Genomic DNA, 25028 nt, shown 5'->3' with positions numbered 1-25028 from the left:
CGGGTGGCAGTGGGAACGCAGGCCCATCCACTCCACTGCGTTCCAGCCCGGGGCCCTAGTAGCGGTGATCAGTGGGGATCCTGACCGCAACACACTGCCATTGGTATCGGGAGGTCTGCAGCCTGACTCGGGTTGGCTGCCCCCGGGCTACTTCCAGTATCCCCGTCTGAGCCTACCTGGTTCGTGGGATCAGCTTCAGGGACGTCCCACCACATCGGCTCCTCACGGCCAGGGCTGGGCGGCAGGTCCGGCAGCTCTTCTGGGAAGTCTGGCCAGGCCTGTTCCGGGGGATCCTCGGGGCCGCAACAAGGGCGGGGCGGCTCCGGCCACTCCTCGTCGTAGCGGGCGCGGGGCAGCTCCGGCAGCGCCTCGTCATAGCGGGGAGGTTCTGGCCAGTCCGGACACTGGCCTGCGGCCTCAGCAGCTTCCCAGTCAGGAGCTCCCGCAGACTGGTCTGCTCCTGACGGTGGCTGGGCTCCAACTGAGGGCTGAGGGCCGGCTTTTATTCTTCCGGGTCGCCACTTGACCCTCTGAAGGCGGGACTTCTGCTTTGAGGCCCCACCCCTATGGATGATTGACGGGGCTCGACCCTCCCAGATGAGGAGGGAAGCCACACCGCCTCGTTACACCATCCCACAAGAAGTCCTTGCGTTTTATGGTATGACAGGAATGTTTCCAGTTTTGGGTACTCTCCTTTGGACCCACTACAGCACCCAGGGTATTCATGAAGGTTTTCTCTGTGGTACCAGCCCAGATCAGATGCTAGGGCTATACTCTTGTTTCCATACATGGACGACTGGCTCCTGGTAGCCTAGACTCATCAGGAAATCATGTCAGCAATAGGATCTCTTGCACAGCTTCTTGCTACCTTAGGCATTTGTATAAACAAAGAAAATTCCATTTTGTTATCCACGAGGACAACAAACTTTATAGGAGCACGGTTGGACGCCGTTTCTGTGAGAGCATTTCTCTCTCAAGTCAGATTTCATGTGATGAGCAACCTGATTTCCTGCATCACCCATAAACCGTGAACTATGGTACACCCATCTCTCTTGCGTCACGTGCCCTACATGTCTCTGTTCACCAGACTCCATATATGCTGTCTGCAAGCCTGGTTCCACTCAACTTACTGGCCAAACAGGGACCATATTGACTCCACGGTGACTGTTCCCACCAGAGTTCTTGACTCCTCACTTGGTGGTCAAACTCAAGTCATAGTGTGGATTTCTTTCAACCCTCCCGCACTAAGAGCCACCATTTTTGAGAGACACCTCCCTTACAGGGTGAGGTCCTCATGTGGACTACCACACTGCTCAGGGTACCTGGACCTCACAAGAGACTAGGCTGCAGGTAAATTATTGGAACTGAGGGCGGTTCACCTTGCATGCAAGTATCAGAAGGGTAGCCGTGTTAGTCTGGATCTGTAAAAGCAGCAAAGAATCCTGTGGCACCTTGTAGGCTGAGTCGTTTTGGAGCATGAGCTTTCGTGAGTGAATACCCACTTCATCAGATGCATGCACGGCCTTCTTTCCTCTCATAAGCTCACTCCATGTACAGATAATGTTGGACATTATCCTCACGGTGGTGTATGTAAGCAAAGAAGGAAGAGCGAGATCTCATCCCCTCTGCCTAGAAGCAGTCAGACTTTGGGACTGGTGTATCAGAAGCCACATCGTGGTATAAGCCGTGTACATCCTGGGATTTCACAACTCCCTGGCAGGCAAACTAAGTAGAAGTTTCTCTGCAGACCACGAATGGGAGAGCCACAGCAGTCCTAAGATATTTACACAATTATGGGACCTCTTTGTGTCCCAGACGAACAGAAAACTTCCCCTTTTATATTGTTCTAAGGGGGACATATATCACTATTCTGAAGGTGATGCTTTCCTGGACAGACAGCCTCAGATACTGCCTTTCTTCCTATCCACCTGCTACCTCAAATTGGAGGGAAGATCCATCACCACAGAGCCACCATCCTCCTCCTAGCACCCTGCTGATCCAGATAGTTCTGATTCACAGAACTTCCACTGATGTCCATATTTCCACCTATCAGGATCCGCCTATTTCCAGATCTCCTAACTCAGGATTGAGGTTGGGAAATCAAGTACCCAAACCCGGGCTCACAACGTCTCTCAACTATTTTCTGTGTGATCCTTATTAGAATGTACATATCAAGTTACTACCCAGAATGTGTCAATGATGTGAAGACAGATTTTAGAGTGCTAAGTTAAAATGTATATAGAAACTTTAATCTTAGGAAAACACTTACTAGTTTTTGCAAGCCATTATTCTAGCTTATTTTATAGAAATGAGATGTTCCCTAAAATTTTGTTACTATTAATTGTTTTTGAAAATCAAGTCACACTATTGCAAGCATCTCTTTTTCTTTTTTGAAGAAAGCCTCCTCTGCATAGAAAGATGTTTGCTTATATCAAGAGACATGAACCACCAAGACAGTCAGCTTCCACCTTTCCCCATTATGATCACTGGACTCTCCATGAATATCAGGAAGCCTAATTTCTTCAGTTTAACTTGGAAGGATCACAGCCATAACACCATCTTTCCGTTTCCTGGCCCTTATGACCTGTCATACTTCCCTCTTCTAGGATTTTATACAACCACTGCTGTTGATCAGCTACCCTCACCAAATAGTCCTGTAGGTATACCTTGGCCTCTCACAGTCTCTGCTGATTTTCCAGTATCTGTCCCTTTGTGGCATGGACCTGCTTCTGGTGCTTATCAGGTCCCCTCTGGAAGCAGCAACTCTGGCATCCACCCTGGTAGAGGATGACTTCTTTCAGCAAAATAAAAAGCCTGTACTGTTGACATCTCTATTTTTACTTTCTCATAGAGGTCCTTTCTCGGCTATGGCCCCTCACCCTCCCCTTTGTCGAGATTTGTCTGCCTTAGTTTCTCTCTAACCCCTCATCTCAGGGTACTCGTCATGCACAGTCTATCACTGACGCCTTATACCAGAGGTATCATCATGCCTACATTCTCCAACATGCTGTCATAGTGTCCTATACTGATTTCTTGGTGATGCTCCCTTCTGGAGATTCTGGGGATAGCTCTGCCTTGTTCAGTGCTCCCTTTTTTCTCTTCTGCCATTGCAGCTCTCCTCCATCTCAGAGTCACAGTACAACTGCTTTGTGACTCAGCCCTCCGGCCAGATCACACCATGGTAAGTCCCTCTGCAGCAGCAACATGAGGTAGTCCTCATACCCACTGCCCTGACTATGTCATTCCCACAGTGACTCAGGCAGTCTTCCCATTCACTACCCTAGCAATACCATTTTGCAGTGGATGGCAGGGGTATCCAGACCCGCCCCCAACTCTGGCTGTTTCAGTGCGGGGCATACAACCCATCACAATGACCTGTGAGGAAAGGTTGAAAAAAAATGAGTTTGATTAGTTTGGAGAAGAAAAGACTGAGGGGGGACATTATAGTCTTCATGTAAAAGGTTTTTTTAAAGAGGAGGGTGATAAATTGTTCTCCATAGCCACTAAGGACAGGACAAGAAGCAATGGGTTTACATTACAGCAAGGGAGATTTAGGTTAGACATTAGGAAAAACTTACTAACTGTAAGAGTAGTTAAGCACTGGAACAAATTACTTAAGAAGGTTGTGAAATCTTCATCATTAGAGGTTATTAAGAACAAGTGAGACAAAGACCTGTTGGGATGGTCTCGATAACATTTAGTTCTGCCTCAGTGTAGGGGATTGGAGCAGATGACCTATGATTTAGTATTTTCTCATAAATCCAACTAGGGAAATGTGCATATATGTTTTTTATTTTTATATATGTATATAAAATACAGTTAAACATTTTCTACGCTATCTCAACTTAATTATTCTAATATCTTAATTCTGTAATTTCACCATACCCTGCCTTTGTGTGTTAAACTGCAACATAGTTCTCTTTTGTTAGCTATTTCCTAGGATTTTGTTTTATTTTTATATGCTTTTTGAAGTACCATGTATATAATTTTTATTTTATAGGCTGTTGATTGGTGGAGTCTTGGTGTTCTTATGTATGAGTTATTAACTGGAGCATCACCTTTTACAGTTGATGGAGAGAAAAATTCCCAGGCTGAGATTTCTAGGTAAGTTATGAAACAATAACGTGTGTGTGTTTTCTCATAGAAAATTATTACAGTGCCACACTGTAAATTATTTTGATGACTTTTATCCTGATTTAGGAAAAAAATGCAACGTATTCTGTTTCAGTTCAGTTAAATTAGAGATGTTAGATTAAACACCTACCAAATCCTTATTATCAGAAATTCAGCATTTCTCACTGAGCCGTCAGGAAGCAGACTGGTTTCGTTAACTTCTGCAGGTAGACCATCAACAAGAATCTGCCTAGTATTTATAATATTTAATTGTAATAGCACCTGCAGCATGGTAGATGGTTTCCAAGCACAGATGAAGATGTATTCATTGCACCTAAATGCATACAACCTTGCTCCAAACAGAAAGAGGCAATGGATGGTCTGTGGCAAGGGTGTAATCTCCACCTGTACAACCTCCACTCCACATTTGAAATGCCATGGTAGAGATCTTTGAGCTAATTCAGAAGTCCTCATGTGCATAGACATTGAAGCTTTTGAGAACAATCAGTTGTAGCATTTTTAGTGCTGCTGCAAAGAGGAGCTCCATCAGCACAAATAGAAACTTTGTGTTGCAGCAATATCATCTTTACACAAGTGCTAGCTTCATATTAAAGCTTTCCAAAATACTCATGCAAAATGAGGTGTAATTGTAGAATGGAAGACTATCTACATTTGAAACCATATGCAAACAGAACAGCTGCCTGTCATATCTTGCGTCATCCAGTGATGAACTGCATACTTTGCAGAGGGATAGCTTTGCCAACATATGAGCCCTTTAAGGTCATCCAAGTGGATCATATATGCGGAATTGGGGATCTCGTTCTTAGTTTACATCATGGGTGTTAGGTACTTTATTAACTAACATACAACACAAATCAAAGAACATGGTCTCTTTCTGCCAACATGATGCACTTCTGAGAGGAGACAGTGAAAACAGTGTATACAGAACTGAACATCTCCTTTCAGATTGTTTAATATACAGTTTTTTCTTGTCTTATAAACCCTTACTCAAGAGATTTAAGAGGCCAGTCATCCTGAACTAAACCTTTGCGTGAGCACCCAGCATTATCTGTATTGTTACATCGGAGTGGTACCTAGGTATCGAAATCTAAATCTCTGAGCAGGCTGTAGAGGCAATTTGAAGAAAATAGGCCCGTTCCCAGATAAGATACCCCAAATGCATCCATACCCAAATGGATACTTCCCATTTCTAATTTGTTTCTTGACTTTGTGGGTCTTACATCCCACAAGTTAAAAGTCCTCATTAAACTTTGCTCAAAGAAGAGAGTATCTGGTTCCCATTGATCTTGCTCCCAATGGACAACGACAACTACAGTCCTCGCTCCCAGACACCAATGCTATAATAATTGTTAGAGTATACATAAGTGAGACAAAGAGGATCTTTGATGCTATAAATTCAGGAAATACATGTGTGTCTTTTCTGTTGATTCACGTTGTCTTCAAGAGCCTAGAAACTCCATGAGGCTTATCTTGAGTTTTTTAAAAAGAAACTTAGAACTCTTTCTTTTTGCAGTCTGTAGTGGAGTGGGCACTGCTATAACTAGCAATTTGTATGTGTTGCCACTAGAGATGTGTACGTATTAATTATATTGATTACTTAAGAATCCACAGGTATTACCTTAAGGGTTGACAGGTTCTTGTCCAAGATCAGACCCAGTATTATACAAATTATTATATAGTTAGGAACCCTGATGTGCAAAATTGCAACACTCACACTGTGGGAACTCTTCTATATTTAAAAATAGAATTTATTAATACATTTAGCACAGTCATAAACACCCCAACTCAGTAAGATAGAGATTCTACAGAATGCACATTTGCACATCCATATGCTCACACCATCCCTTGTAGAACAATCTGAAATGTTAGCCATCATCTTCCTCATCACCATCACTGTCGCCATCATCACCAGTGGCCATTCCAAGGACTACATCTCCTTCTTCTACTGCCCATAGACTGTGATGCAACTTTTATAATATGAAATATTAGTGACACTATATTTGATGCATATTCAGTAGGGGTATTTCCCTTTATCCTTATTTTTATGTCCTTACCTTACTAATTCTATAGGTTAGTATATCAGTGATCTCAACTTACTATCATATACATCAATTCATTACCATTGCCCTTTTGTGGTTAGGTATCTGCAGATGTAGCTTATATACCTGTTATATATGACAATTCATTGCCATGACACTTGTGGTTGGATCACGTACCTGTAGTCAGAACTTTCCTTTAAATACCCTGTTGTTAGCACCCCAACACAATAACTCCTCACTTAACGTCGTCCCGGTTAACATTGTTCTGTTGCTGGTCTATAAGAGAACATGCTCTTTTAAAGTTGCGCAATGCTCCATTATAATGTTGTTTGGCAGCCACCTGCTTTGTCCACCGCTTGCAGGAAGAGCAGCTTGTTGGAGCTAGCTGGTGGGGGCTTGGAACCAAGGTGGACTGGCAGCCCCCATCAGCTCCCCTAAGTTCCCTGTGAGGCATCTGCTCAGCGGGCTGTCAAGTAGCAGGCAGTTCAAGTGTCCCTCCCACCACTGCCGTGTGCTGCTCCTGCCCTCTACCTTGGAGCTGCTCCCGGGAGCCTCCTGCTTGCTGTGCAGGGGGTGTGGGGGGAAGAGAGGTGCTGATGTCAGGGTGTCCCTCTGCTCCTGTATCCCATCTCCACAGAGCAGGGTGTGGGACACCAGGAGGTTCAGGACGGAGGGAGCTTGCTGGCAGCGGCTGCTGTCTCAACTTGCCGATATACTTAAAAAGACAGTGTACTTAGAGTGGTGTCAACGTACTTAAAGGGGCAATGCGTCACACACACACACACACACACACACACACACACACACACACACACACACACACACACACACACACACACACACACACACACACACACAGTCTCTCTCTCTCTCTCTCTCTCTCTCTTTCTTTCTCTCTTTGAAAAGTGGAGGGAGTGGTTCACTCCAGTGAGATAATCATCACATTCAGTTTCCGCAGGGAATGTTTGCAGCCAGTGCTATGTATCTATTGTGTCTCCTCCCTTCATTCGTGCTGCCTTGTAGAGTGTGAGCTTGCATTAATAACAATGTATTAATCCTTGAGGGCTCAACTGAGTGCTAGTTCATCATTTAGCAGTAAGGCATTCCCTAGGAAATATCCCATCCTCTTCCACTCTCTGACTTCACCACCTCAACCAAGCTTTCACAATCATCATTGCTGTGTACAGTATGAAATTATTTATTTAAAACTTAGACAGTGTGTATATATAATGTCTTTTGTCTGGCAAAAAAAATTTCCCTGGAACCTAATCCCCCCGTTTACATTAATTCTTATGGGGAAATTGGATTCACTTAACACTTTCACTTAAAGTAGCATTTTTCAGGAACATAATGTACTTGTATCAGATACTGGCAGTGTATCTGTACAAAGTTTATCTGTTCCAAGTACATAGGCCTCAAGCCTTATGCCAACTTGCTGAAGATAAATGTCTTACAGGATACAGGCCTTTAGGTTCCTTGTATTGCTGCTGAATGTAATGCAGAGTAGAATATAATAAAGGCAAGCTAGCTCACTGGGCTACAGACTTGATTAAAGTGTTGGCCTAGATGATGGCAGGCAACATTGTGACTCATTTTCTACAGCTAAAACCATGAACAGGTGACTTAGAATCTAAGCTGCATCTTATTAACTTCTCCTGTTATGAAAAGAATAACGGTTTTGGGAATATCCTGGGCTAGACTTTGAAAAACATTGGTCCAAAGACTTTGCTTCTTTCAGACTTACCCAAAAACTCAGGACCATCTCAACTAAGTACTTTAAGGACTGACTGTCCTTTGGCAAGTCCACAGGTGGATTTTTTTCAGGTTCTTATTTTCCAGTTGCCCCAAGATCAACTTCAGAAATAATAAATCTCACAGACCTGTTAACCAACCCACATAGGCTATGCAGACCTCAAAGACCTGCTGCTGAGCCAGTTCCTCTTCTCTCTATCTATACTGACTAAAAGTTGAACTGCAGGTAACTTTCAGTCAACTGCAAACAGTGAATAGATTAAATAGTTATCGCTGGCATAGACGTGAATTGGCAGAAGCATAATTCTTCTTTGAGTAATGATCCATATGTGGATTCCAAACACGGGTGCGCATGCACGCCATGTGCCGGAGCCGAAACTTCATAATATTATCCCTTGACCGGCACATGCATCATGCGTTGGCCATGTGGCACGTCTGAGGTTTTAAGAGGCTGCTTTGATTGACAACTAGGAGTACTGCGTTTGCCTTTTACTGGACATAGTTGTCCATTGGTTCATAGTAGTTAGCTAGGTTCTCCCTTGGACTTTATTCCTCTACTGGGGAGTTCTCCTCCTCCCTGGCACCGGGACTATGCCCCTCAGGCCAGCTTCAAGAACTGTTCCTCGTGCTCTCACTCCTTTTCGGTGAGCAACGAACACGCTTATTGCCTTTACCACCTGGGTGATGCTCACATAGTTTTCCACTGCTCCATCTGCTTCTTGTTTCCACTGTGGACCCAAGCAGCTCGAGAATTTTGCCTATATAATTTTCTAATGGAGGAGGCAATGCGACCACGTGCACAACCTGATCCTGCTCTGACACAACCATTGGAGCAGCATCCATCACCAGCAGTGAGCACCTCACTGGATCCCTCACGTGCATTGCCTGCAGCACCGCCACACCCACCAGAGCCCCGCTGCAGGCACAAGAAGCATAGGCACAAGGGCGGCTTTCTGACAGGACTGTCTCGAAATGCAGCATTACCTCCCCAAGATGTGATAGGTTGGGTGAGAAGTTGCACATCGTGATGGAAGCTCCAGTTCCAAAGAGTGTGTGTATGGAGCACTGTTCTAAATGCTATTGCTCACTGCCAGCTCCATCTTCCATTCTGGCCCCAGAAACTCCTACTTCACTCCCAGCACCACCAACTCCCCCGGGACCCTCATGTTAATTGCACTGAGTCCCGCACACTCCGGGCCATTTATCACCCTTGACACCATCAGCAGAACTCATGTTGCTGTTTGTGGACACTTTGCCATGCGCTGGACCTCTGTCCGGCCCCAGACTCCCGTTTCCAGCCAATGAACCTCTTGTCCTCCACCATTCTCCACCAGCTCCGGTGGTGGACGAGCCACTTCTGCTCTTTCTCAATCCTCCCGCACCATGTCTGGCACCATTGGTCCCACCAGCGCTGACGCCTCCTTCTCTCTTCGGAGTTGACCTGGTTTTTCGACCTGGACACGGCCCTTTCCCTGGCCCGCTCCTACAGTCCAGACCCTTGACATTGGTCTTAGCCTCTGGACTACGGTCCTGCATCTGACCCATGTTTCCGTTACCTATGGGTGCTGTGGATGCATGGCGATCCCTAATCCTGACCTCACTGGCCCTCGTGGGCCCCCTAACACCATCACGGTATGTATTGCCTGCACTGCTCATCTCCTTGCCTACTGCAACCTTCGAACCCCTGGATGCTCCCACACCGTTGGCCCCAGCCCCACCATCAGAGCCACTGGTCCCTACAGGTGCTTCGTTGTCACTGGATGATGCCCTTATTCCACCTTCCCTCTCACCACCAGAGGACCACGCACAGTACCAGTCCCTGCTCCATCACATGGCTGCTGCTCTCAGTCTCCTGCTGGAGAATATTCAAGACTCCCCGCCAGGATCACTTCCTGGACATCTTTCAGCCTCCCGGATCCTCTTGTACGGCCTTACCAATACATGACACCATCTTACAACCAGCCCAAATGGTTTGGCACACACCAGCATCCTGCGTCCCAACACCAAAGAGTGCAGAACTCGGCTGCTTTGTCCCCTCTAAAGGCACTGACTTCCTTTTTACCCACTCACTACTCAACTCTCCGATTGTCCATGCCGCCACCGAATGTGCCAGTCAGCAGCACTTCAAATCTAGCCCCCTGACCATGCTGCCAAAAAACTAGATTTCCAGGCTGCAAAGTTTATTCTCAGCAGGGTTACAGTTCTGCAATGCCAGCTACCAGGCTGTTCTTGCTGAATACGATTTCCTGTCCTATTCCAAACTGGCAGACTTTCAGGACTCTCTTCCAGCAGACAGGCAGCAAGAGATCCAACACCTGTTAGACGAGGGCAAACTGGTAGCCAAAATGGCCCTCCAGGCTGTGGTTGATGCTATGAACACTGCATCTTGCTCCTCGGCATCCAGCGTGGTACTGTGCCTCAACTCTTGGGTCCAGTCTAGAGGTCCAGACAACCCTTGTGGACCTCCCCTGTGAGGTGACAAAATGGACGAGTCCCTTCACTCTCTTAAGGACTCCTGAGTAACCCTTCGTTTCCTGGACATTTATATTCTACCCCCCAACACACCAGCAACAACACCCATCCTTCCGCCCTTGCCCATGGGTCACTTATCAGCCATACCCCCAGTGGCTACTTGATCCACCTCATCACCACCCTGACTCCCAATGGTCTCGCCATTCTTTTTCTGCCGCCTCCTCCACCTCTCACTGACTGTCTAAACAACCCTTTTGACTCTTCCCTAGTGATCCATGAACCCTCCTTGTGCCTTCCAGCCACACCACAAATAATCTTCAGGGGCCGTCTTGCCTTCCTTGCCCACAACTGTGGCAGGATCCCTTCTGATTGTTGGGTGCTGGACATCATCCACCAGGGCTACATTGTCGAATTCCTTCCCTTTCCCTTCTCACCATCCACCTGGTGGCCGCCCTCCAGACCCTTCCCAAGACTCTGTTCTCCACTATGAAGGCACTGCCCTCCTCCAAAAGGGTACTCCTTCCCGTCGGTGATCCTGGTCTCCAGTGCCTCAGAGCTGGGGTGCGGAGCCCATCTGGGCAATCTCAGCATGCAAGGTTGTTGGTAGCGAGATGATCTCTCCCTCCATGTAAACGTCTGAGAGCTCAGAGTGGTTTGCTTTGCCTGCCAGGGTTCCCTGCTCATCTGAGGAGCAGGGTGGTAAAGATACTGATGGACAACAACAATGTGATGTTTTACATCAACAAACAAGGCGGAGCCTTGTCATCAGCCCTTTGCCAAGGAGCTCCCCGGGGGGTTGGGGGTGGAGTACTTCTCTGTGTAGTGTGCCATTCATCTTGTGACTTCACACCTCTCCAGGGCCAAGAATGTGTTGGCAGATCACCTCAGCAAGACTTTGTCTTGCAGCAAGTGGTCACTCTGTCTGGAGGTGGTCAGCGTGATCTTCTGGAGGTGGGGAACTCCCCAGATGGACTGTCTGCATCTGGTTTTGCTACAAAGGCGTGAAAGTGCCACTGCCGGTGATCGTAACTGCCCATTCAACCAAGGCGCAAGCCTCATTGGCAACCTTCCTGGCCCAGGTGCCGATTCAAGAGATCTGCAGGGCCGCTACCTGGTTGGCCATCCACATGTTTACGTCCCACTGTGCAATCACCCAGGACACCCAGAACAGTGCTGGCTTCTGTAGAGCAGTGTTGCAAGCTGCACGCCTGTGAACTGTGATCCTACCTCTAGGGTTACTGCTCGTAAGTCACCTAGAATGGAATTGATATGAGCAAGCACTTGAAGAAGAAAAAATGGTTACCTACCTTTTGTAACTGTTGCTCTTCGAGGTATTTTGCCCATGTCCATTCCATTACCTTCTCTCCTACACCTCTGTTGGAGTTGCTGGCAAGAAGGAACTGAGAGGATGTAGGGCCGGCAGCGCCTCATATACCAGTGCATGAGCATAGCACTCCAGAGGGCACCACAACCGACCCGACAAATACCACTAAGGCAAAAAATTCTGACAGCTGTGCACACGGGCACACACTCACTTAGAATGGAATGGACATGAGCAACACATCTCGAAGAACAAGTTACAAAAAATAGGTAACTATTTTTTTTTGTGCAGTAGTCCTTTCATGGAAAAATTTGAGCCTATAATTGTCATTCCCCAGACATCCTCTTTTGTTTTAAAAACAACTTTAATCATTGTTATTACTTTGGCCAGATGAGTTTTTGATTTGAAAGATGTCTTCACCAGTAATTTGTTCAGGTAGTCCAGCTGAGGAGTTTTATTGCATTCATTGGCTTTCATATTTCTTCCCAAGCTAATTACTCAGAAGGTCATATTGTCCAAGTTAGTATATTGCACAGAGAACAAATGCAATAAGCTCACATACAAGAATACTGTATGTGACAAGAGTGGCAAGAAACTGTACATTTCTTATTGTAGAACTATCCAATATATACACAGCAGTTGTCTTTTGTTTTAATACCATAATGAAATGTTATTAAGTAATTAACATTTTTTCTACAGGAGAATATTAAAAAGTGAACCTCCGTATCCCCAAGAAATGAGTGCTTTAGCTAAAGATGTAATTCAGCGTCTTTTGATGAAAGATCCCAAGAAAAGGCTGGGCTGTGGTCCAGGTGGTGCTGATGAAATCAGACAACATCCCTTCTTTCAGGTGAAAGAAATAAAATTCTTCATAAATTATTCTTCTCTCCCTTCACCTCCTTTGGAAATCTGAATCAAACCAGTTCCCATTTTTCTATTATGAGCCCTGATTTAGCAATATAGCGTAGCAAGTACATAACTTTAACTGTATGAATAGTTGCATTGCACATGCTGAAGTGCGTAATTGAATCAATACCTATACATTTACTTCAGTTTTTTAAATCTTATTGTTAAATAAAACAAAGGGACACAGCTTGCAGTGTTGTAAAATAATCAAATTTCTTTGCTCCTAATATCTTAAATTATTAAAAATGAAAGACTGTTTAAAATCATTTTACTTTTCACTATTTATGCTGTCTGTTTTCTACATCTTCCTTAGCTTGGATAATCAAAATGGAAACTGGATTAATACATTGTGTATATAGTCAGTTTCAGATTTCAGTGCATTTGTGTTTGGGTTCCAAATACTGAAATAGAATGTTCTTGTGTAAAAACAGCTATACAACTCTTTCCATTGGCATTAAAAAAAAACCAAAAACTTGGAAACGTTCCTTTTAGTCTTAAGCATAATCAAGAATTTTATTTTTAGAAAATTTCAATTTTAAACCAAATTTGAATGTCAGTTATTCCTTTAAAATTAACTATTCTTTTAAAATAAGGGTAAATTTTAGTGCTGAGGAAAATCAGGGACTAATGGCATAAGTTAGTTTGGGAAAATATTATTTAAATTTTCCTTGAAAGCTCTATCTTGACTTTCAAATATCCAATATTAGTCACTTAAAACATTCAGTTCCTTCTTATTCCTTTGAATTTCCTATTTAAATACTGACAAAGAGTCCTGTCGCACCTTATAGACTAACAGACGTATTGGAGCATAAGCTTTCATGGGTGAATACCGACTTCGTCAGACATCAGTTGCGTCTGACGAAGTGGGTATTCACCCACGAAAGCTTATGCTCCAATACATCTGTTAGTCTATAAGGTGCCACAGGACTCTGTCGTTTTTTACAGATCCAGACTAACCTCTCTGATGTTTAAATACTGTACAGAATAAATAAGCACTGACAAATAATTTTATGAAATCAACTTCTGTTTTTCATTCTTTGGTGTTCGTGTCTGAAGATACATTTTTCTGCAGTGAGTGTTGCATATTCCATTACACAAGTATTGAATGGAGCAGGAATTAACAGAGCAATTTTCTGTTAACAGCTGCGATCATGTCCTCTAGTTCTGACAATATATTTGCATACAAGAATCCTCAGGTATGAATCTGTCACAGAACGTGGTGTAAAGGTTAGTTGTTAAGTGTTTCCATAGGCAAGAAAAGACACAACATTGGTTGTTTTGTTTCTGATCTAACTTATAAAATTGTGACTATTGTCTAATTTTTTTTATTAGAAATGGAGAGAGAGATTTTAAAAAATTCTATGGCTTGTTTTCACTCATGTTCTAGGAAACAGTTTGTGCCTAAACAGTAGGTATGTTCTTTTAAGGAAATTAAGTATAAGTTTGAGCAACTCTTTTCTTCTTCAAGCGATTGTACACAGATTCCATTCTTGGTATGCATATGTTTCATGCACACAAGTTCCCATTCTTTTTTAATAGGAGTGTCCTTTAGGGCTGTGCCTGTGTCCTGAGAGCTGTGAGACCACCAGGAGAGCATAAGGGATGGATTAGCCTTAGCGACCTCAATCCCTTCTTGCCACCCATGGCTGTGAGACTAAAACCTATGGTGTCCATGTCTCTTCAACTTGCAAGAAATGTATTAGTTATGGTTGTTCTACTTCCTATTGAGCAGTTGTCAGTGCATCCATTCTTCTTTTTTTTTAAAAATGAATTTAGATAGAACTTCCCTGTAGAAACATTGATAGGGTTTCTGTCCCCTCCCCCTCAGTACAGGGTTAAACTCCCATCCCCACTGAGGCCAAAATGACCAAAGACTGACATCCAGGAATCAAGATCTGCCCCTCCTATGACACAGCAGTGCCCATCAGCTATGCTCATGCAAACTGCCCTCCATACTTAGTTGAGAGGCAACTGCCTGAATGCTGTTTGGCGTACAAGACTTTTTCATATTGCACCGTGAAAGCTAGATATGGCCGAAGAAGATACATCTCCTTGAGACCGTGATGCAAATGTTGTCATACCTAGGCAATCCTGCTGTGAGACCACATCCTCCTGGCCAGTCTCAGTTCTCCAATGCCCCGTGAGCATTGCTGGACCTAGGCAAACCTGCTGACAGACCACATCCTCCTGGCCAGTCTTACTCCTCCAGTGCCCCTGTGAGTCTCAATGTCACACTGAGCTTGAAGGACACTTACAAATCTTGCTTTTCAGCAGCTTCAGCTTTGACACAGTATGGGCAACAAGGAGCTCCATGCTAGAGACCAGGGAAGGTGCTGATCTCCCTCCTCATCTAAGAGGAAGAAGTCCTCTTATTAGGTTTCAACTCATCAGAGCCTTAAGAGTGAACCTTGCCTAAATGTGAAGGCAAAAACTGCACAAATGGTCGCTTCCCAGAATAAGCATTGCATTTTCCCCAGTATCGTTCAAACAGCTGACCCTGCACTGGCACTGCACACCAGTACTAGACAACCTGTCACCAAGGAAACTGATGCCAAACTTGTTAATACCAAGTAGGCCCATTGACATTGGGGGGAATTGGGGGGCAAAAGAGGCAATTGCCCAGGGACCCAGGTGATTTAAAAGAACCCAGGGGGCCCTGGCTGCTACCGCGAGACCTGGGCCCTTTTAAATTGCTTATGAGGGACTTAGGGCTCCTAGGTGCACACATGTGTGCCTGCTCCGAGTCCTGCAGGCCAGTGCGATTGGCCAGCGCGAGCAGTCCCGGAAGTGACAGATTCATCACTTTCACCCCAGGCCTCGCTCCCCCAGGGATGGCCCTGACCCTAGGGCCCGGAATTTCTGTTGGCAGGCCTAATACCAAGCATCACAATGCTGAAGAAATCATCAGCAGAGTGTTCTTTACCAGCACACTTGGGCTTATTAGCACTGATGTAATTCTTAGTACCGACAAACTTAGTGGCGAGACTAGTAGCAGGGTCCCTGATCTTAGACAGACTCACAGAGGCCAGGTTCATCTCACAGTCTGTCAAAACCAGCCATAGACCTAACCAGACAGGACTCTCTTGGAGGGCTATTCCTCATCCATTGAAGAAGACTTTGCCTTTTCATCTTTCTGAGGTGATTTCAGCAGACCATCCTTACCAGAATACAACCAACTCCTCCAAAGATGGCCCAATGGTACATGGACAGTCAGTCCAGGGAGGAGTCCATAAGAGGCAATCACATGTCACCAGGCTCCTCTAGAGAACCACCAAACTGGTGTCCATCCACGTGCCTACTTCTTCATCAGTACCCCACCAACCCAGGACCGACTGGGCCACTTGGGCGTAAACCTCTGCATCAGGAAAATGGCCACCTCACCTATCTCTAAACCAAAGTCGGCCTTGCTCAAACTACTGCTGCAGTTGGCACCAATGTCTCAACAACCCTTAGTAGAAGAGGAAAAAGTGCTCAGTGGGGATGACCACCAGCAGCCACTGGCTATCCCTCCTCCTTATCCCCAGACAAAGCGACTGATCTACTATCCATACACACACTGAACAAGTTGAATGTTTCACAGGATTTGCTGAGGAGGCTAGTGGATACTCTCAATATTTTGCTCGAGATCATGTAAGAGAAGCAGCACAAACTATTAAACATTCTTCTGCCCTCTCAATTGGTAGAATGGCCCTACTGATGAATGAGCTTAAGTTATATGGTACACACTTGCATCAATGCCCACTGCCTCCAAATGGTCAGGTTCTGGTGAAGAGATTAAGGGTATGTCTACACTATGGGATTATTCCGATTTTACATAAACTGGTTTTGTAAAACAGATTGTATAAAGTCGAGTGCATGCGGCTACACTAAGCACATTAATTCGGTGGTATGCGTCCATGGTCCGAAGCTAGCATCGATTTCTGGAGCGTTGCGCTGTGGGTAGCTATCCCGTAGCTTTCCCATAGTTCCCGCAGTCTCCCCCATCCATTGGAATTCTGAGTTGAGACCCCAATGCATGATGGTGCAAAAACAGTGTCGCGGGTGATTCTGGGTAAATGTTGTCACTCATTCCTTCCTCCAGGAAAACAACAGCAGACAATTATTTTGCGCCCTTTTTCCCTGGATTGCCCTGGCAGATGCCATAGCACAGCAACCATGGAGCCCGTTCAGCTTTTTTTTACTGTCACCGTATGTCTACTGGATGTTGCTAACAGATGCGATACTGCAGTGCTACACAGCAGCATTCATTTGCCTTTGCAAGGTAGCAGAGATGGTTACCAGTTGTTCTGAACTGTCTGCTGTGCCATTGTAAATTGGCGATGAGATGACGGTTATCAGTCATTCTGTACCGTCTGCTGCTGTCATGGGTGCCCCTGCTTGAGGTTGGCTGGGGGCGCAAAGACAAAAATGAGGATGACTCCCCGAGTCAATCCCTCCTTTATGGTATCTAAAAATAGTCAGTCCCGCCTAGAATATGGTGCAAGTGTACTAGAGAACCAATGTACCAGAGAACCAGAGAGCACAGCCACTCCATGTCAGATCCCGCAGAAATGATGAGCTACATCCCATTCTAGGGGGTGCCCCTGCAACAACCCCACCCGTTGCTTCCCTGCTCCCCCAACCCTCCTGGGCTACCGTTGCAGTGTCCCCCCCATTTGTGTGATGAAGTAATAAAGAATGCAGAAACAAGAAACACTGACTTGTTAGTGAGATAAAATGAGGGGGAGGCAGCCTCCAGCTGCTATGATAGTCCGACATTAAATGGTGCGGGGGAGAGGAGCCCAGCATCCCATTGCTATGATAGTCCAGGCAGTACAGAATCTTTTCTTTACACATGAAAGGGAGGGGGCTGATGGAGCTCAGCCCCCAGTTCCTGTGATGAGGACGGTTACCAGCCGTTCTGTGCCATCTACTGGGAATGACCGGGAGTCATTCCTATTTTTACCCAGGCACCCTCGGCTGACCTTACCTGAGGCCAGCCAGGAGCACTCACGGGCTGATGGTGACGACGGATAGCAGTCATATTGTACCATCTGCCACCGAGGAGGGGAGAAGAGCGGATACTGCTCTTCACTACTGCAGCATCGCATCTACCACCAGCATTCAGTAGACATAGGGTGACATTGAAAAATATCAAGAAACTATTTCTTTCCCTTTTCGTTCACGGGGGGGGAAGGGGGTAAATTAACGAGCTATACTCTGAACCACCCCGGACAATGTGTTTGACCCTGCGGGCATTGGGAGCTCAGCCAAGAATGCAAATACTTTTCGGAGACTGCTGTGGACTGTGGGATAGCTGGAGTCCTCAGTATCCCCTCCCTCCCTCCATTTGATTCTTTGGCTTTCCGTTACGCTTGTCATGCAGCACTGGGCTGTGGACTCTGTATCATAGCCTGGAGGTTTTTTTCAAACGCTTTGGCATTTCGTCTTCTGTAACAGAGCTCTGATAGAACAGATTTGTCTCCCCATACAGCAGTCAGATCCAGTCTCTCCCGCATGGTCCATGCTGGAGCTCTTTTTGGATTTGGGACTGCATCGCCACCCGTGCTGATCAGAGCTCCACGCTGGGCAAACAGGAAATGAAATTCAAAAGTTCGCGGGGCTTTTCCTGTCTACCTGGCCACTGCATCCGAGTTCAGATTGCTGTCCAGAGCAGTCACAGTGATGCACTGTGGGATACCGCCCGGAGGCCAATACCGTCGATTTGCGGCCACACTAACCCTAATCAAATATGGTAATACCGATTTCAGCGCTACTCCTCTCATCGGGGAGGAGTACAGAAACCGGTTTAAAGAGCCCTTTATATCGATATAAAGGGCCTCGTTGTGTGGACGGGTGCGGTGTTAAATTGGTTTAACGCTGCTAAAATCGGTTTAAAGGCGTAGTGTAGACCAGGCCTTAGAGTATGTCTTTCCAGCACCGCATCCTGGATTCCTGCAAGCTGCATGGGAGGCCATAATGACAAACTAGGGTCTCCCCCACCCTGAGAAAGGAATCGAAAGAAGCTGGACCTTGTGGGACAGAAGGTGTACTGCTCTGAGAATCTTCATCTCAGAGTTACTAGCTATCAGGTGCTCACAGCAAAGTATGACTTTTTTTTGCCACGAGCAGGCTCCCCAGTGGATATTAAGAGGAACTAAGATCCAACATAACAAAAGGACAATTCTCCAGACAGCCTTGGATGTGTCAGAAACTGCCACTAGAATGGTTCTGGCAATGAAGTGGTTCCCCCTAGCTGCAGCATCCCTTGCGAGGTCCAAATGACCAGAGAGGACTTGCCATTTCCAGGAAATGACCTCTTCAACAGCAGCATGGAAGAAGCTCTGTGCCCTTCTAACAAATTGGAGAGCAACCTCCATTCACTGGGGCTGTATGTTCCAGCTCCTAAGCGTAAGGAGCACCACAGCAGCCTCAGTCTTCATTCAGATACAGGCCCCAGCAGCAGTTCCAACAACATCCCTCAGAACCACTGAGGAAGCTCCAACATTTCCATCAATGGCATTTTTCAACTACCTCCTTGATAACCTTGCAGCAGGAGCCAGTGCCCCGCAAACGGTTTTGATGGGACAATCGAGAGCTCAGCTGGATCATCTTTGAATCCATCCCCTACTTTTCTGTTAGGCAGCTGCCTCTGTTATTTCAAAGAAGCTTGGTCTGGGATTACTGTGGACCAGTGGCTCCTTGAGATCATAAACAAGGAGTATCCCATCTAATTTCAAACTGTTCCAACCTCCTCTCCTCCCTCCCAGTCCGTCTTCAGGGACCCAGCTCATGAGTCACAAATACAAGAAGGAATCAACTTCCTATTGCATTTGAGAGCAGTAGAGGTGGTTTATTATGCTGTCTGGAGTGGCTCATGAGCATGACTACCAACCTCAGGGCAGAATGCAAAGAAGCAGGGCACAAGCCCTAACCAGTTTGAATTCTAAACTTAGATTTCACCAACCAGGTATCAAGTGTGAATTCCTCAAGCACTATAACAGCCTTAATATGGAGTCACAGACAGTCCCTTTGGGTACTCCAGTCTGTGTTACCACCCTGGCAAGCTTGCCTTTGTAATAGATAGTTCCTTACACCAAAGATCACAGCAATATTCAGATTACTCTCACTGCCAGAAGACCAGTCACTTACCCCCGATCAATTATACCTTAGATCTTTTACCTAAGACAATGCTTGTAGCCAGTCCTATAGTAAATTAACTACAGATGTATTATTTACAAGATTAAAGGTAAATATATACACACAAATGAGTTACAGTCTTAAGTTCCAAAAGGTAATAGAGACTTTGATAATAATCAAGCTCTATATGTCCTTTAGGGCTAACCCAGGCCAAGCACTAGGGAATTCTTACTTAAGCTTAGAAATCTTTGCCCTTCAGAGTTCAAGCAGCATTGACATAACAATTTCTTCTTGACAAGGAATTTTAATTCCCTCAGAGTTCAAGCTGATGGGATGAGTGCTTGTGAACATCTCTTCTTCTTGGGTGTGGGGAAAGCAATCAACAAAATATTTTGTCCACTGATGTTCCACAATGATGTCTGTGGTCCTTCTTTTGTTGGGCAGGAGATGACACTGTGACGTTATTGACATGAACTGTGACCATATAGATCATTGTGGCAACCAAGGTCTTATAGTTGCACCAAATCTTGTACAAAGGAGGTCAAGTAAGGGTGGGTGAGGGATAGCTCAGTGGTTTGAGCATTGGCCTGCTAAACCCAGGGTTGTCAGTTCAGTCCTTGAGGGGACCACTTAGGGATCTGGGGCAAAAATCAGTACTTGGTCCTGCTAGTGAAGGCAAGGGGCTGGACTCAATGACCTTTCCAGTTCTAGGAGATAGATTTATATATCTATGGAAAGGCTGTAATTTTCTGGTGAAGGTTATGCTATCTATATGTGTGTATCATTTTTGTATTTGAAGTTATAAATATTGGCTATGTATTTGTATCTCAATGTATTTGATTCTAAGTAGCATCAGTGAAGCATTTGGTCAGCTTCTTGAGAAAGGACTATTCTCAGTAAGTGCCCAGTCAAGAAACACTTAACTGACAGTTATCTTTGGGAGATGCCAATCCACATCTGAGCTTTCCTGGGAACGTTTAAACTAACAAGTAAACAATGGCATCGGCCTGCAAAAAGCTGAATCATATATGGACATGTGACTTGCCCAGGTGGCTACAAATCCCATCTTGTTGCTGTGACGTTGCACAGAAGAACAAAGGGGTTTCTCTGAGGATGAGATTTACCTATATTCAGTTTCGTATTGTATTAGGCTCAGACTTGCATGTTTTGTTTTATTTTGCTTGGTAACTTACTTTCTTCTGTCTGTCATTACTTGGAACCACTTAAATACTACTTTTTATATTTAATAAAATCACTTTTGCCTATTAATTAACCCAGAGTAAGCAATTAATACCTGGAGGACCAAACAGCTGTGCATATCTCTCTATCAGTGTTATAGAGGGCAGACAATTTATGAGTTTACCCTGTATAAGCTTTATACAGAGTAAAATGGATTCATTTGGGGTTTAGGCTCCGAGAAAGACTCAATCCTGGGTCCTGGGAAAGTCCCTGTTAACTGAGAAACCCTTGGGCTAAGTGAATGTTAGTTTCTGTGCACTGCAGGGGGGCATGGCCCAACCTCTTGGTCTGTGCTGTAGCTGACTGGAGTGTCTAACTGAGCAAGACAGGAGTGGAGGGAAGCCTTCTTTGGCAGTGGGGTTGGCTCTCAGTGATATCCCAGCACATCTAGTGACAGTCTTGAGGGAGTTTCTGTGACTGAACCCGTCACAGATACCTCTTGTGGAGAACTAGTATTTCACACTTGGTAATGCATCTCTCTTTACTGGGGAGGTTTAGAGTTTCAGAGCAAACGTTTGATACTACTTTTATAACATGGGCTGTTGGATTAGTGCATGCAGCAACTCACAAGCATTTCATAAAGTCTAAACACTAAACACATTTTTATAAATCTAATACCTATTTTAACAAGACTAACGCACAGGGTGAGCCAGACTGGTTTCCAGCTATATCATATCAGGGGGTAACATCTGAAGAAGTGAGGTTTTTTACCCATGAAAGTTTATGCCCAAATAAATCTGTTAGTCTTTAAGGTGCCACCGGACTCCTTGTTGTTTTTGCAGCTATATAGTGTCAGTGTACAGTTGAGCCCTAGGGGCCTTGGCATGAGCTGGTACCTGGTCTGCCAGTGTCACACCTCTAGGATTCAGAGGGAAGGCTTCTACTCCCACTATTACTTGATCACAATGAAGAGATGTGGGTGGAGACCCATTCTAGACCTTCGACATCTCAGTGCCTTCATTTGTCATTTCAAGTTCAGGATGGTCACCTAGTCTCTATCATCCCCTCACTGGATCCCATGGACTTGTTCATGGCTCTTCGACTGCATGATGCCTTCTTCCACAGCTCAATACTCCTAGCACACAGAAAATTTCTACAGTTATCAGTAGGGACACCCAGGATGGATTGATTTAAATCCAGATTGATTTAAATCACTAAGTAGAAAGCCTTGATTTAAATAACCTATTTTAATCAAATTTTTCATTTATTCTTTTTATTTCCTAAAGAAAGGTGCATTCTAATTAGTTGATATGGCCATTAAAATACATTGATTTACAACTAAATAGAACCTTTACACTAGGTTTGATGCATCTTTTTTCTGTCTAGGAAAGTACACTATAATGATATACAGTTATTTAAGGAATTGTATAGCTTAATATTTTCAGATTCTTATTAATTGTACATTTTAATATATTAGAAAATTGTGAATGATATATTGCTTATTGAATTAACTTTTTGCTTATGATTTGTGTCAAACTGCATTAGGATGGTAAGTGGAATTTAATTAAACACAAAACAGGACAGAATTTTTTTCATTAAACAAAACAATCTTAAATATTTGATAAGAGATGTTTATGTATCCAAAATTTATTTCACATTTGCAACTAAATGATTTATTAAACAGGGATTAACTGTAGTCAATAAATTAAACTGATTATTCAGGTCACCCTGAAAATATCTTCAAATATGCCTAGGTGAAAGTGACAGGAGCGGTAAGTTCCTAGTTTCACCTAAGTCTCTTGAAAATGAGAAAATTACTTAGGCTGACCTGATGGGTCATATTTTTATAAAGCTTGACCTCAAAAATAAGAATAGGGGGAAAATACCTTTCTTTTTATAGAAAAGCAATCTTTAACTCAAACACTTTGATAGAGGGCTGTGCGTTCAGCAGATTTATTTTTTTTATTTAAATGTTTTAAGAAATTTTAACTTTTGGCCTTAACATATGTTCTTATACATTCAGATTTCATTTTAAACAGGTTTATTTTTAAAAAGAAAAAAAAGTAGCTTAAATAACAAAATAAAAAGTAAGATTTAAATTTTAAAACATCTTTTTTTTTCTTCCAAAAAACCATATTTTTTTAATCCACCCTGGAGGCATCTCACTATCTGTACAGTAGTCCTACCTTTTGGTCTTTTCACTATCTCAAGGATATTACCAAGTTCCTCACGGTAGTGGCAGCACACCTAAGAAGACAAGGAGTCCAGGTTTATCTGTACGTAGACAAATGGCTGATATGAAGCTCTTCTCCATAGCAAGTCAAAGTGTCTAGTCAAGACCTCAAACCTCTTCATCTGTGTGGACCTGAAGGTCGGCAAAGACAAATCCACACTGACTCCAGCATAAAGCATCGAATTTCATAGGAGCAATGTTAGATACTAAATTGTTGAAGGCATACATTCTGCAACAGATTCTAATGACAGACACCATATGGCAGCTTCATGTGCAAACACTATTACAACCAATGAAAACTATCCATAGCTGCTTAGGCACATGTCAGTGTGTATGTACATGTCACAGCATGCCAGATTTCACCTTTGTTCGCTCCAGAAGTGGTTGAAATAAGTGTACACAAGAGATAGCATAACAAGATGATCTCCCTTCCCAAGAAAAACCTGGTATTAGACTGGTAGATGCAACTGGAGGATTATGGAGGATAGGTCTATCAATGGCTATAACCAAGATGGTCTGGGATGCAACCCTGCGTTCTAGGTGTCCCTAAATCCCAACAGCTGGAAGCTGAGACTGGATTACAGGGAAGGATCACTTAATGATTATCCTGTTCTGTTCGTTCCCTCTGAATCACCTGTAACTGTCAGAAGACAGAATACTGGGCTAGATGGACCATTGGTCTGCCCCAGTATGGACTATCCTTATGTTCTTATGGGGTATGAATTTGTGACTCTAGCCTGCCACAGACTAACTGTCCATATGGGCCCTGCTGATGCATATTAATAGTTAATGTACTTAGTTTAGCCCTGTTTCAAAGAGGTGCATTAAGACTCATACTGTATTAGTACAGCACTACTTAGACAGAAGTGCCAAAAATTGTCAGAAAAATTACTTCTAAAATTCTCATTTCTTTCCTTAATTTGGAGAGGGATGTTGCAGGGTATTCCTTATGCTTCTGCTGCTTCTTCCTTACCCCAAAGGCTTGTAGTATGCAGATACATACTTTCAGCTGAGGTCTGAGCACAGCTCCTTTTAATGTCTGTTAATGCTGCGCCTTGGTTGAATGGACTGTTACTCAAGAACCTCACATAAAATTCCCTGTCTTGGGGATCCAGACTTACAGAGCTCCTATCCCCTGCAAAACAGCTTGTTTTGTTGCCACTGTTTGTTTGTTTATTAATTTAATGTGTTATTTAATTTGTATTATAGTATCACCTAGTAGCCCCAACTGTCCACTTCCAGGGTGCAGCATTGTGTCAGAATAGGTAGGGACTAGCTTGTCTTAGAGGGGCAGCACCGCCAACGGGACTTTAATGGCCCATTTGGCAGTGCTGACCAGAGCCACAACAATCCAGTGCCTTATATTCCACAACCCAGAATTTGAAAACCACTGATCTAGGGTGAGGTTTGCTAAGTCACTTGTAAGGGTCTTGGTATTTGTGATGTTGCACAAATGAAAGCAAATCCTGTGTTGCTGAGTCCCTCATGGAGATCACAGTGTCATAACTCTCCATAAGACATGGAGCTCAACAAGTGTGGTGAAGAAGAGCAGTGGTTAGGAAGTTTTGTCAGAAATTATTTTGACCAGGAGAGAAGGGGGGAAACAGATCATGTATAAAACACAAATTATACATCCAGTAATGTTTAATCATTAATTCAAAGCAGAATGTTGTGAATGAACTAAAGTTGTTGCTATTTATTGGCTATTCACTGAAATGATTATGGTGAGTCTCATTATAGATTTTGGTGGGTAATCATCCACAGAACCACCTTTTCAGAAGGCACAAGTTACCCTGGTGTAATCTTTGACTATTATTTCCTTTTCTGCTGCATTTGCACCCACATATCTAGTATCTTGTAAAAGTGTATTGAT

At 44.2% G+C, this 25028-nt stretch overlaps 1 protein-coding gene across 7 annotated transcripts in view; it reads left to right on the top strand.

Annotated features, from left to right (window-relative positions):
• The window catches only part of RPS6KA5 (ribosomal protein S6 kinase A5), a 669794-nt gene that overhangs the window by 93798 nt on the left and 550968 nt on the right, over positions 1 to 25028 (top strand). For all 7 annotated transcript variants that reach the window (XR_007774432.1, XM_050953246.1, XM_050953247.1 and 4 more), the window contains 2 exons: positions 4001 to 4104; positions 12418 to 12568. Coding sequence is in view for 6 of the 7 variants with exons in the window: in XM_050953246.1 (XP_050809203.1) it covers positions 4001 to 4104; positions 12418 to 12568 (255 nt within the window). In the remaining variant the exon portion in view is untranslated. The remainder of the gene's footprint in view (positions 1 to 4000; positions 4105 to 12417; positions 12569 to 25028) is intronic.

Source organism: Gopherus flavomarginatus, chromosome 5, assembly GCF_025201925.1.
Source record: "Gopherus flavomarginatus isolate rGopFla2 chromosome 5, rGopFla2.mat.asm, whole genome shotgun sequence".
NCBI classification, from domain to species: Eukaryota; Metazoa; Chordata; order Testudines; family Testudinidae; genus Gopherus; species Gopherus flavomarginatus.
Note: the sequence above shows the minus strand (reverse complement) of the source record. Positions and strands in the feature narration are given on the sequence as shown.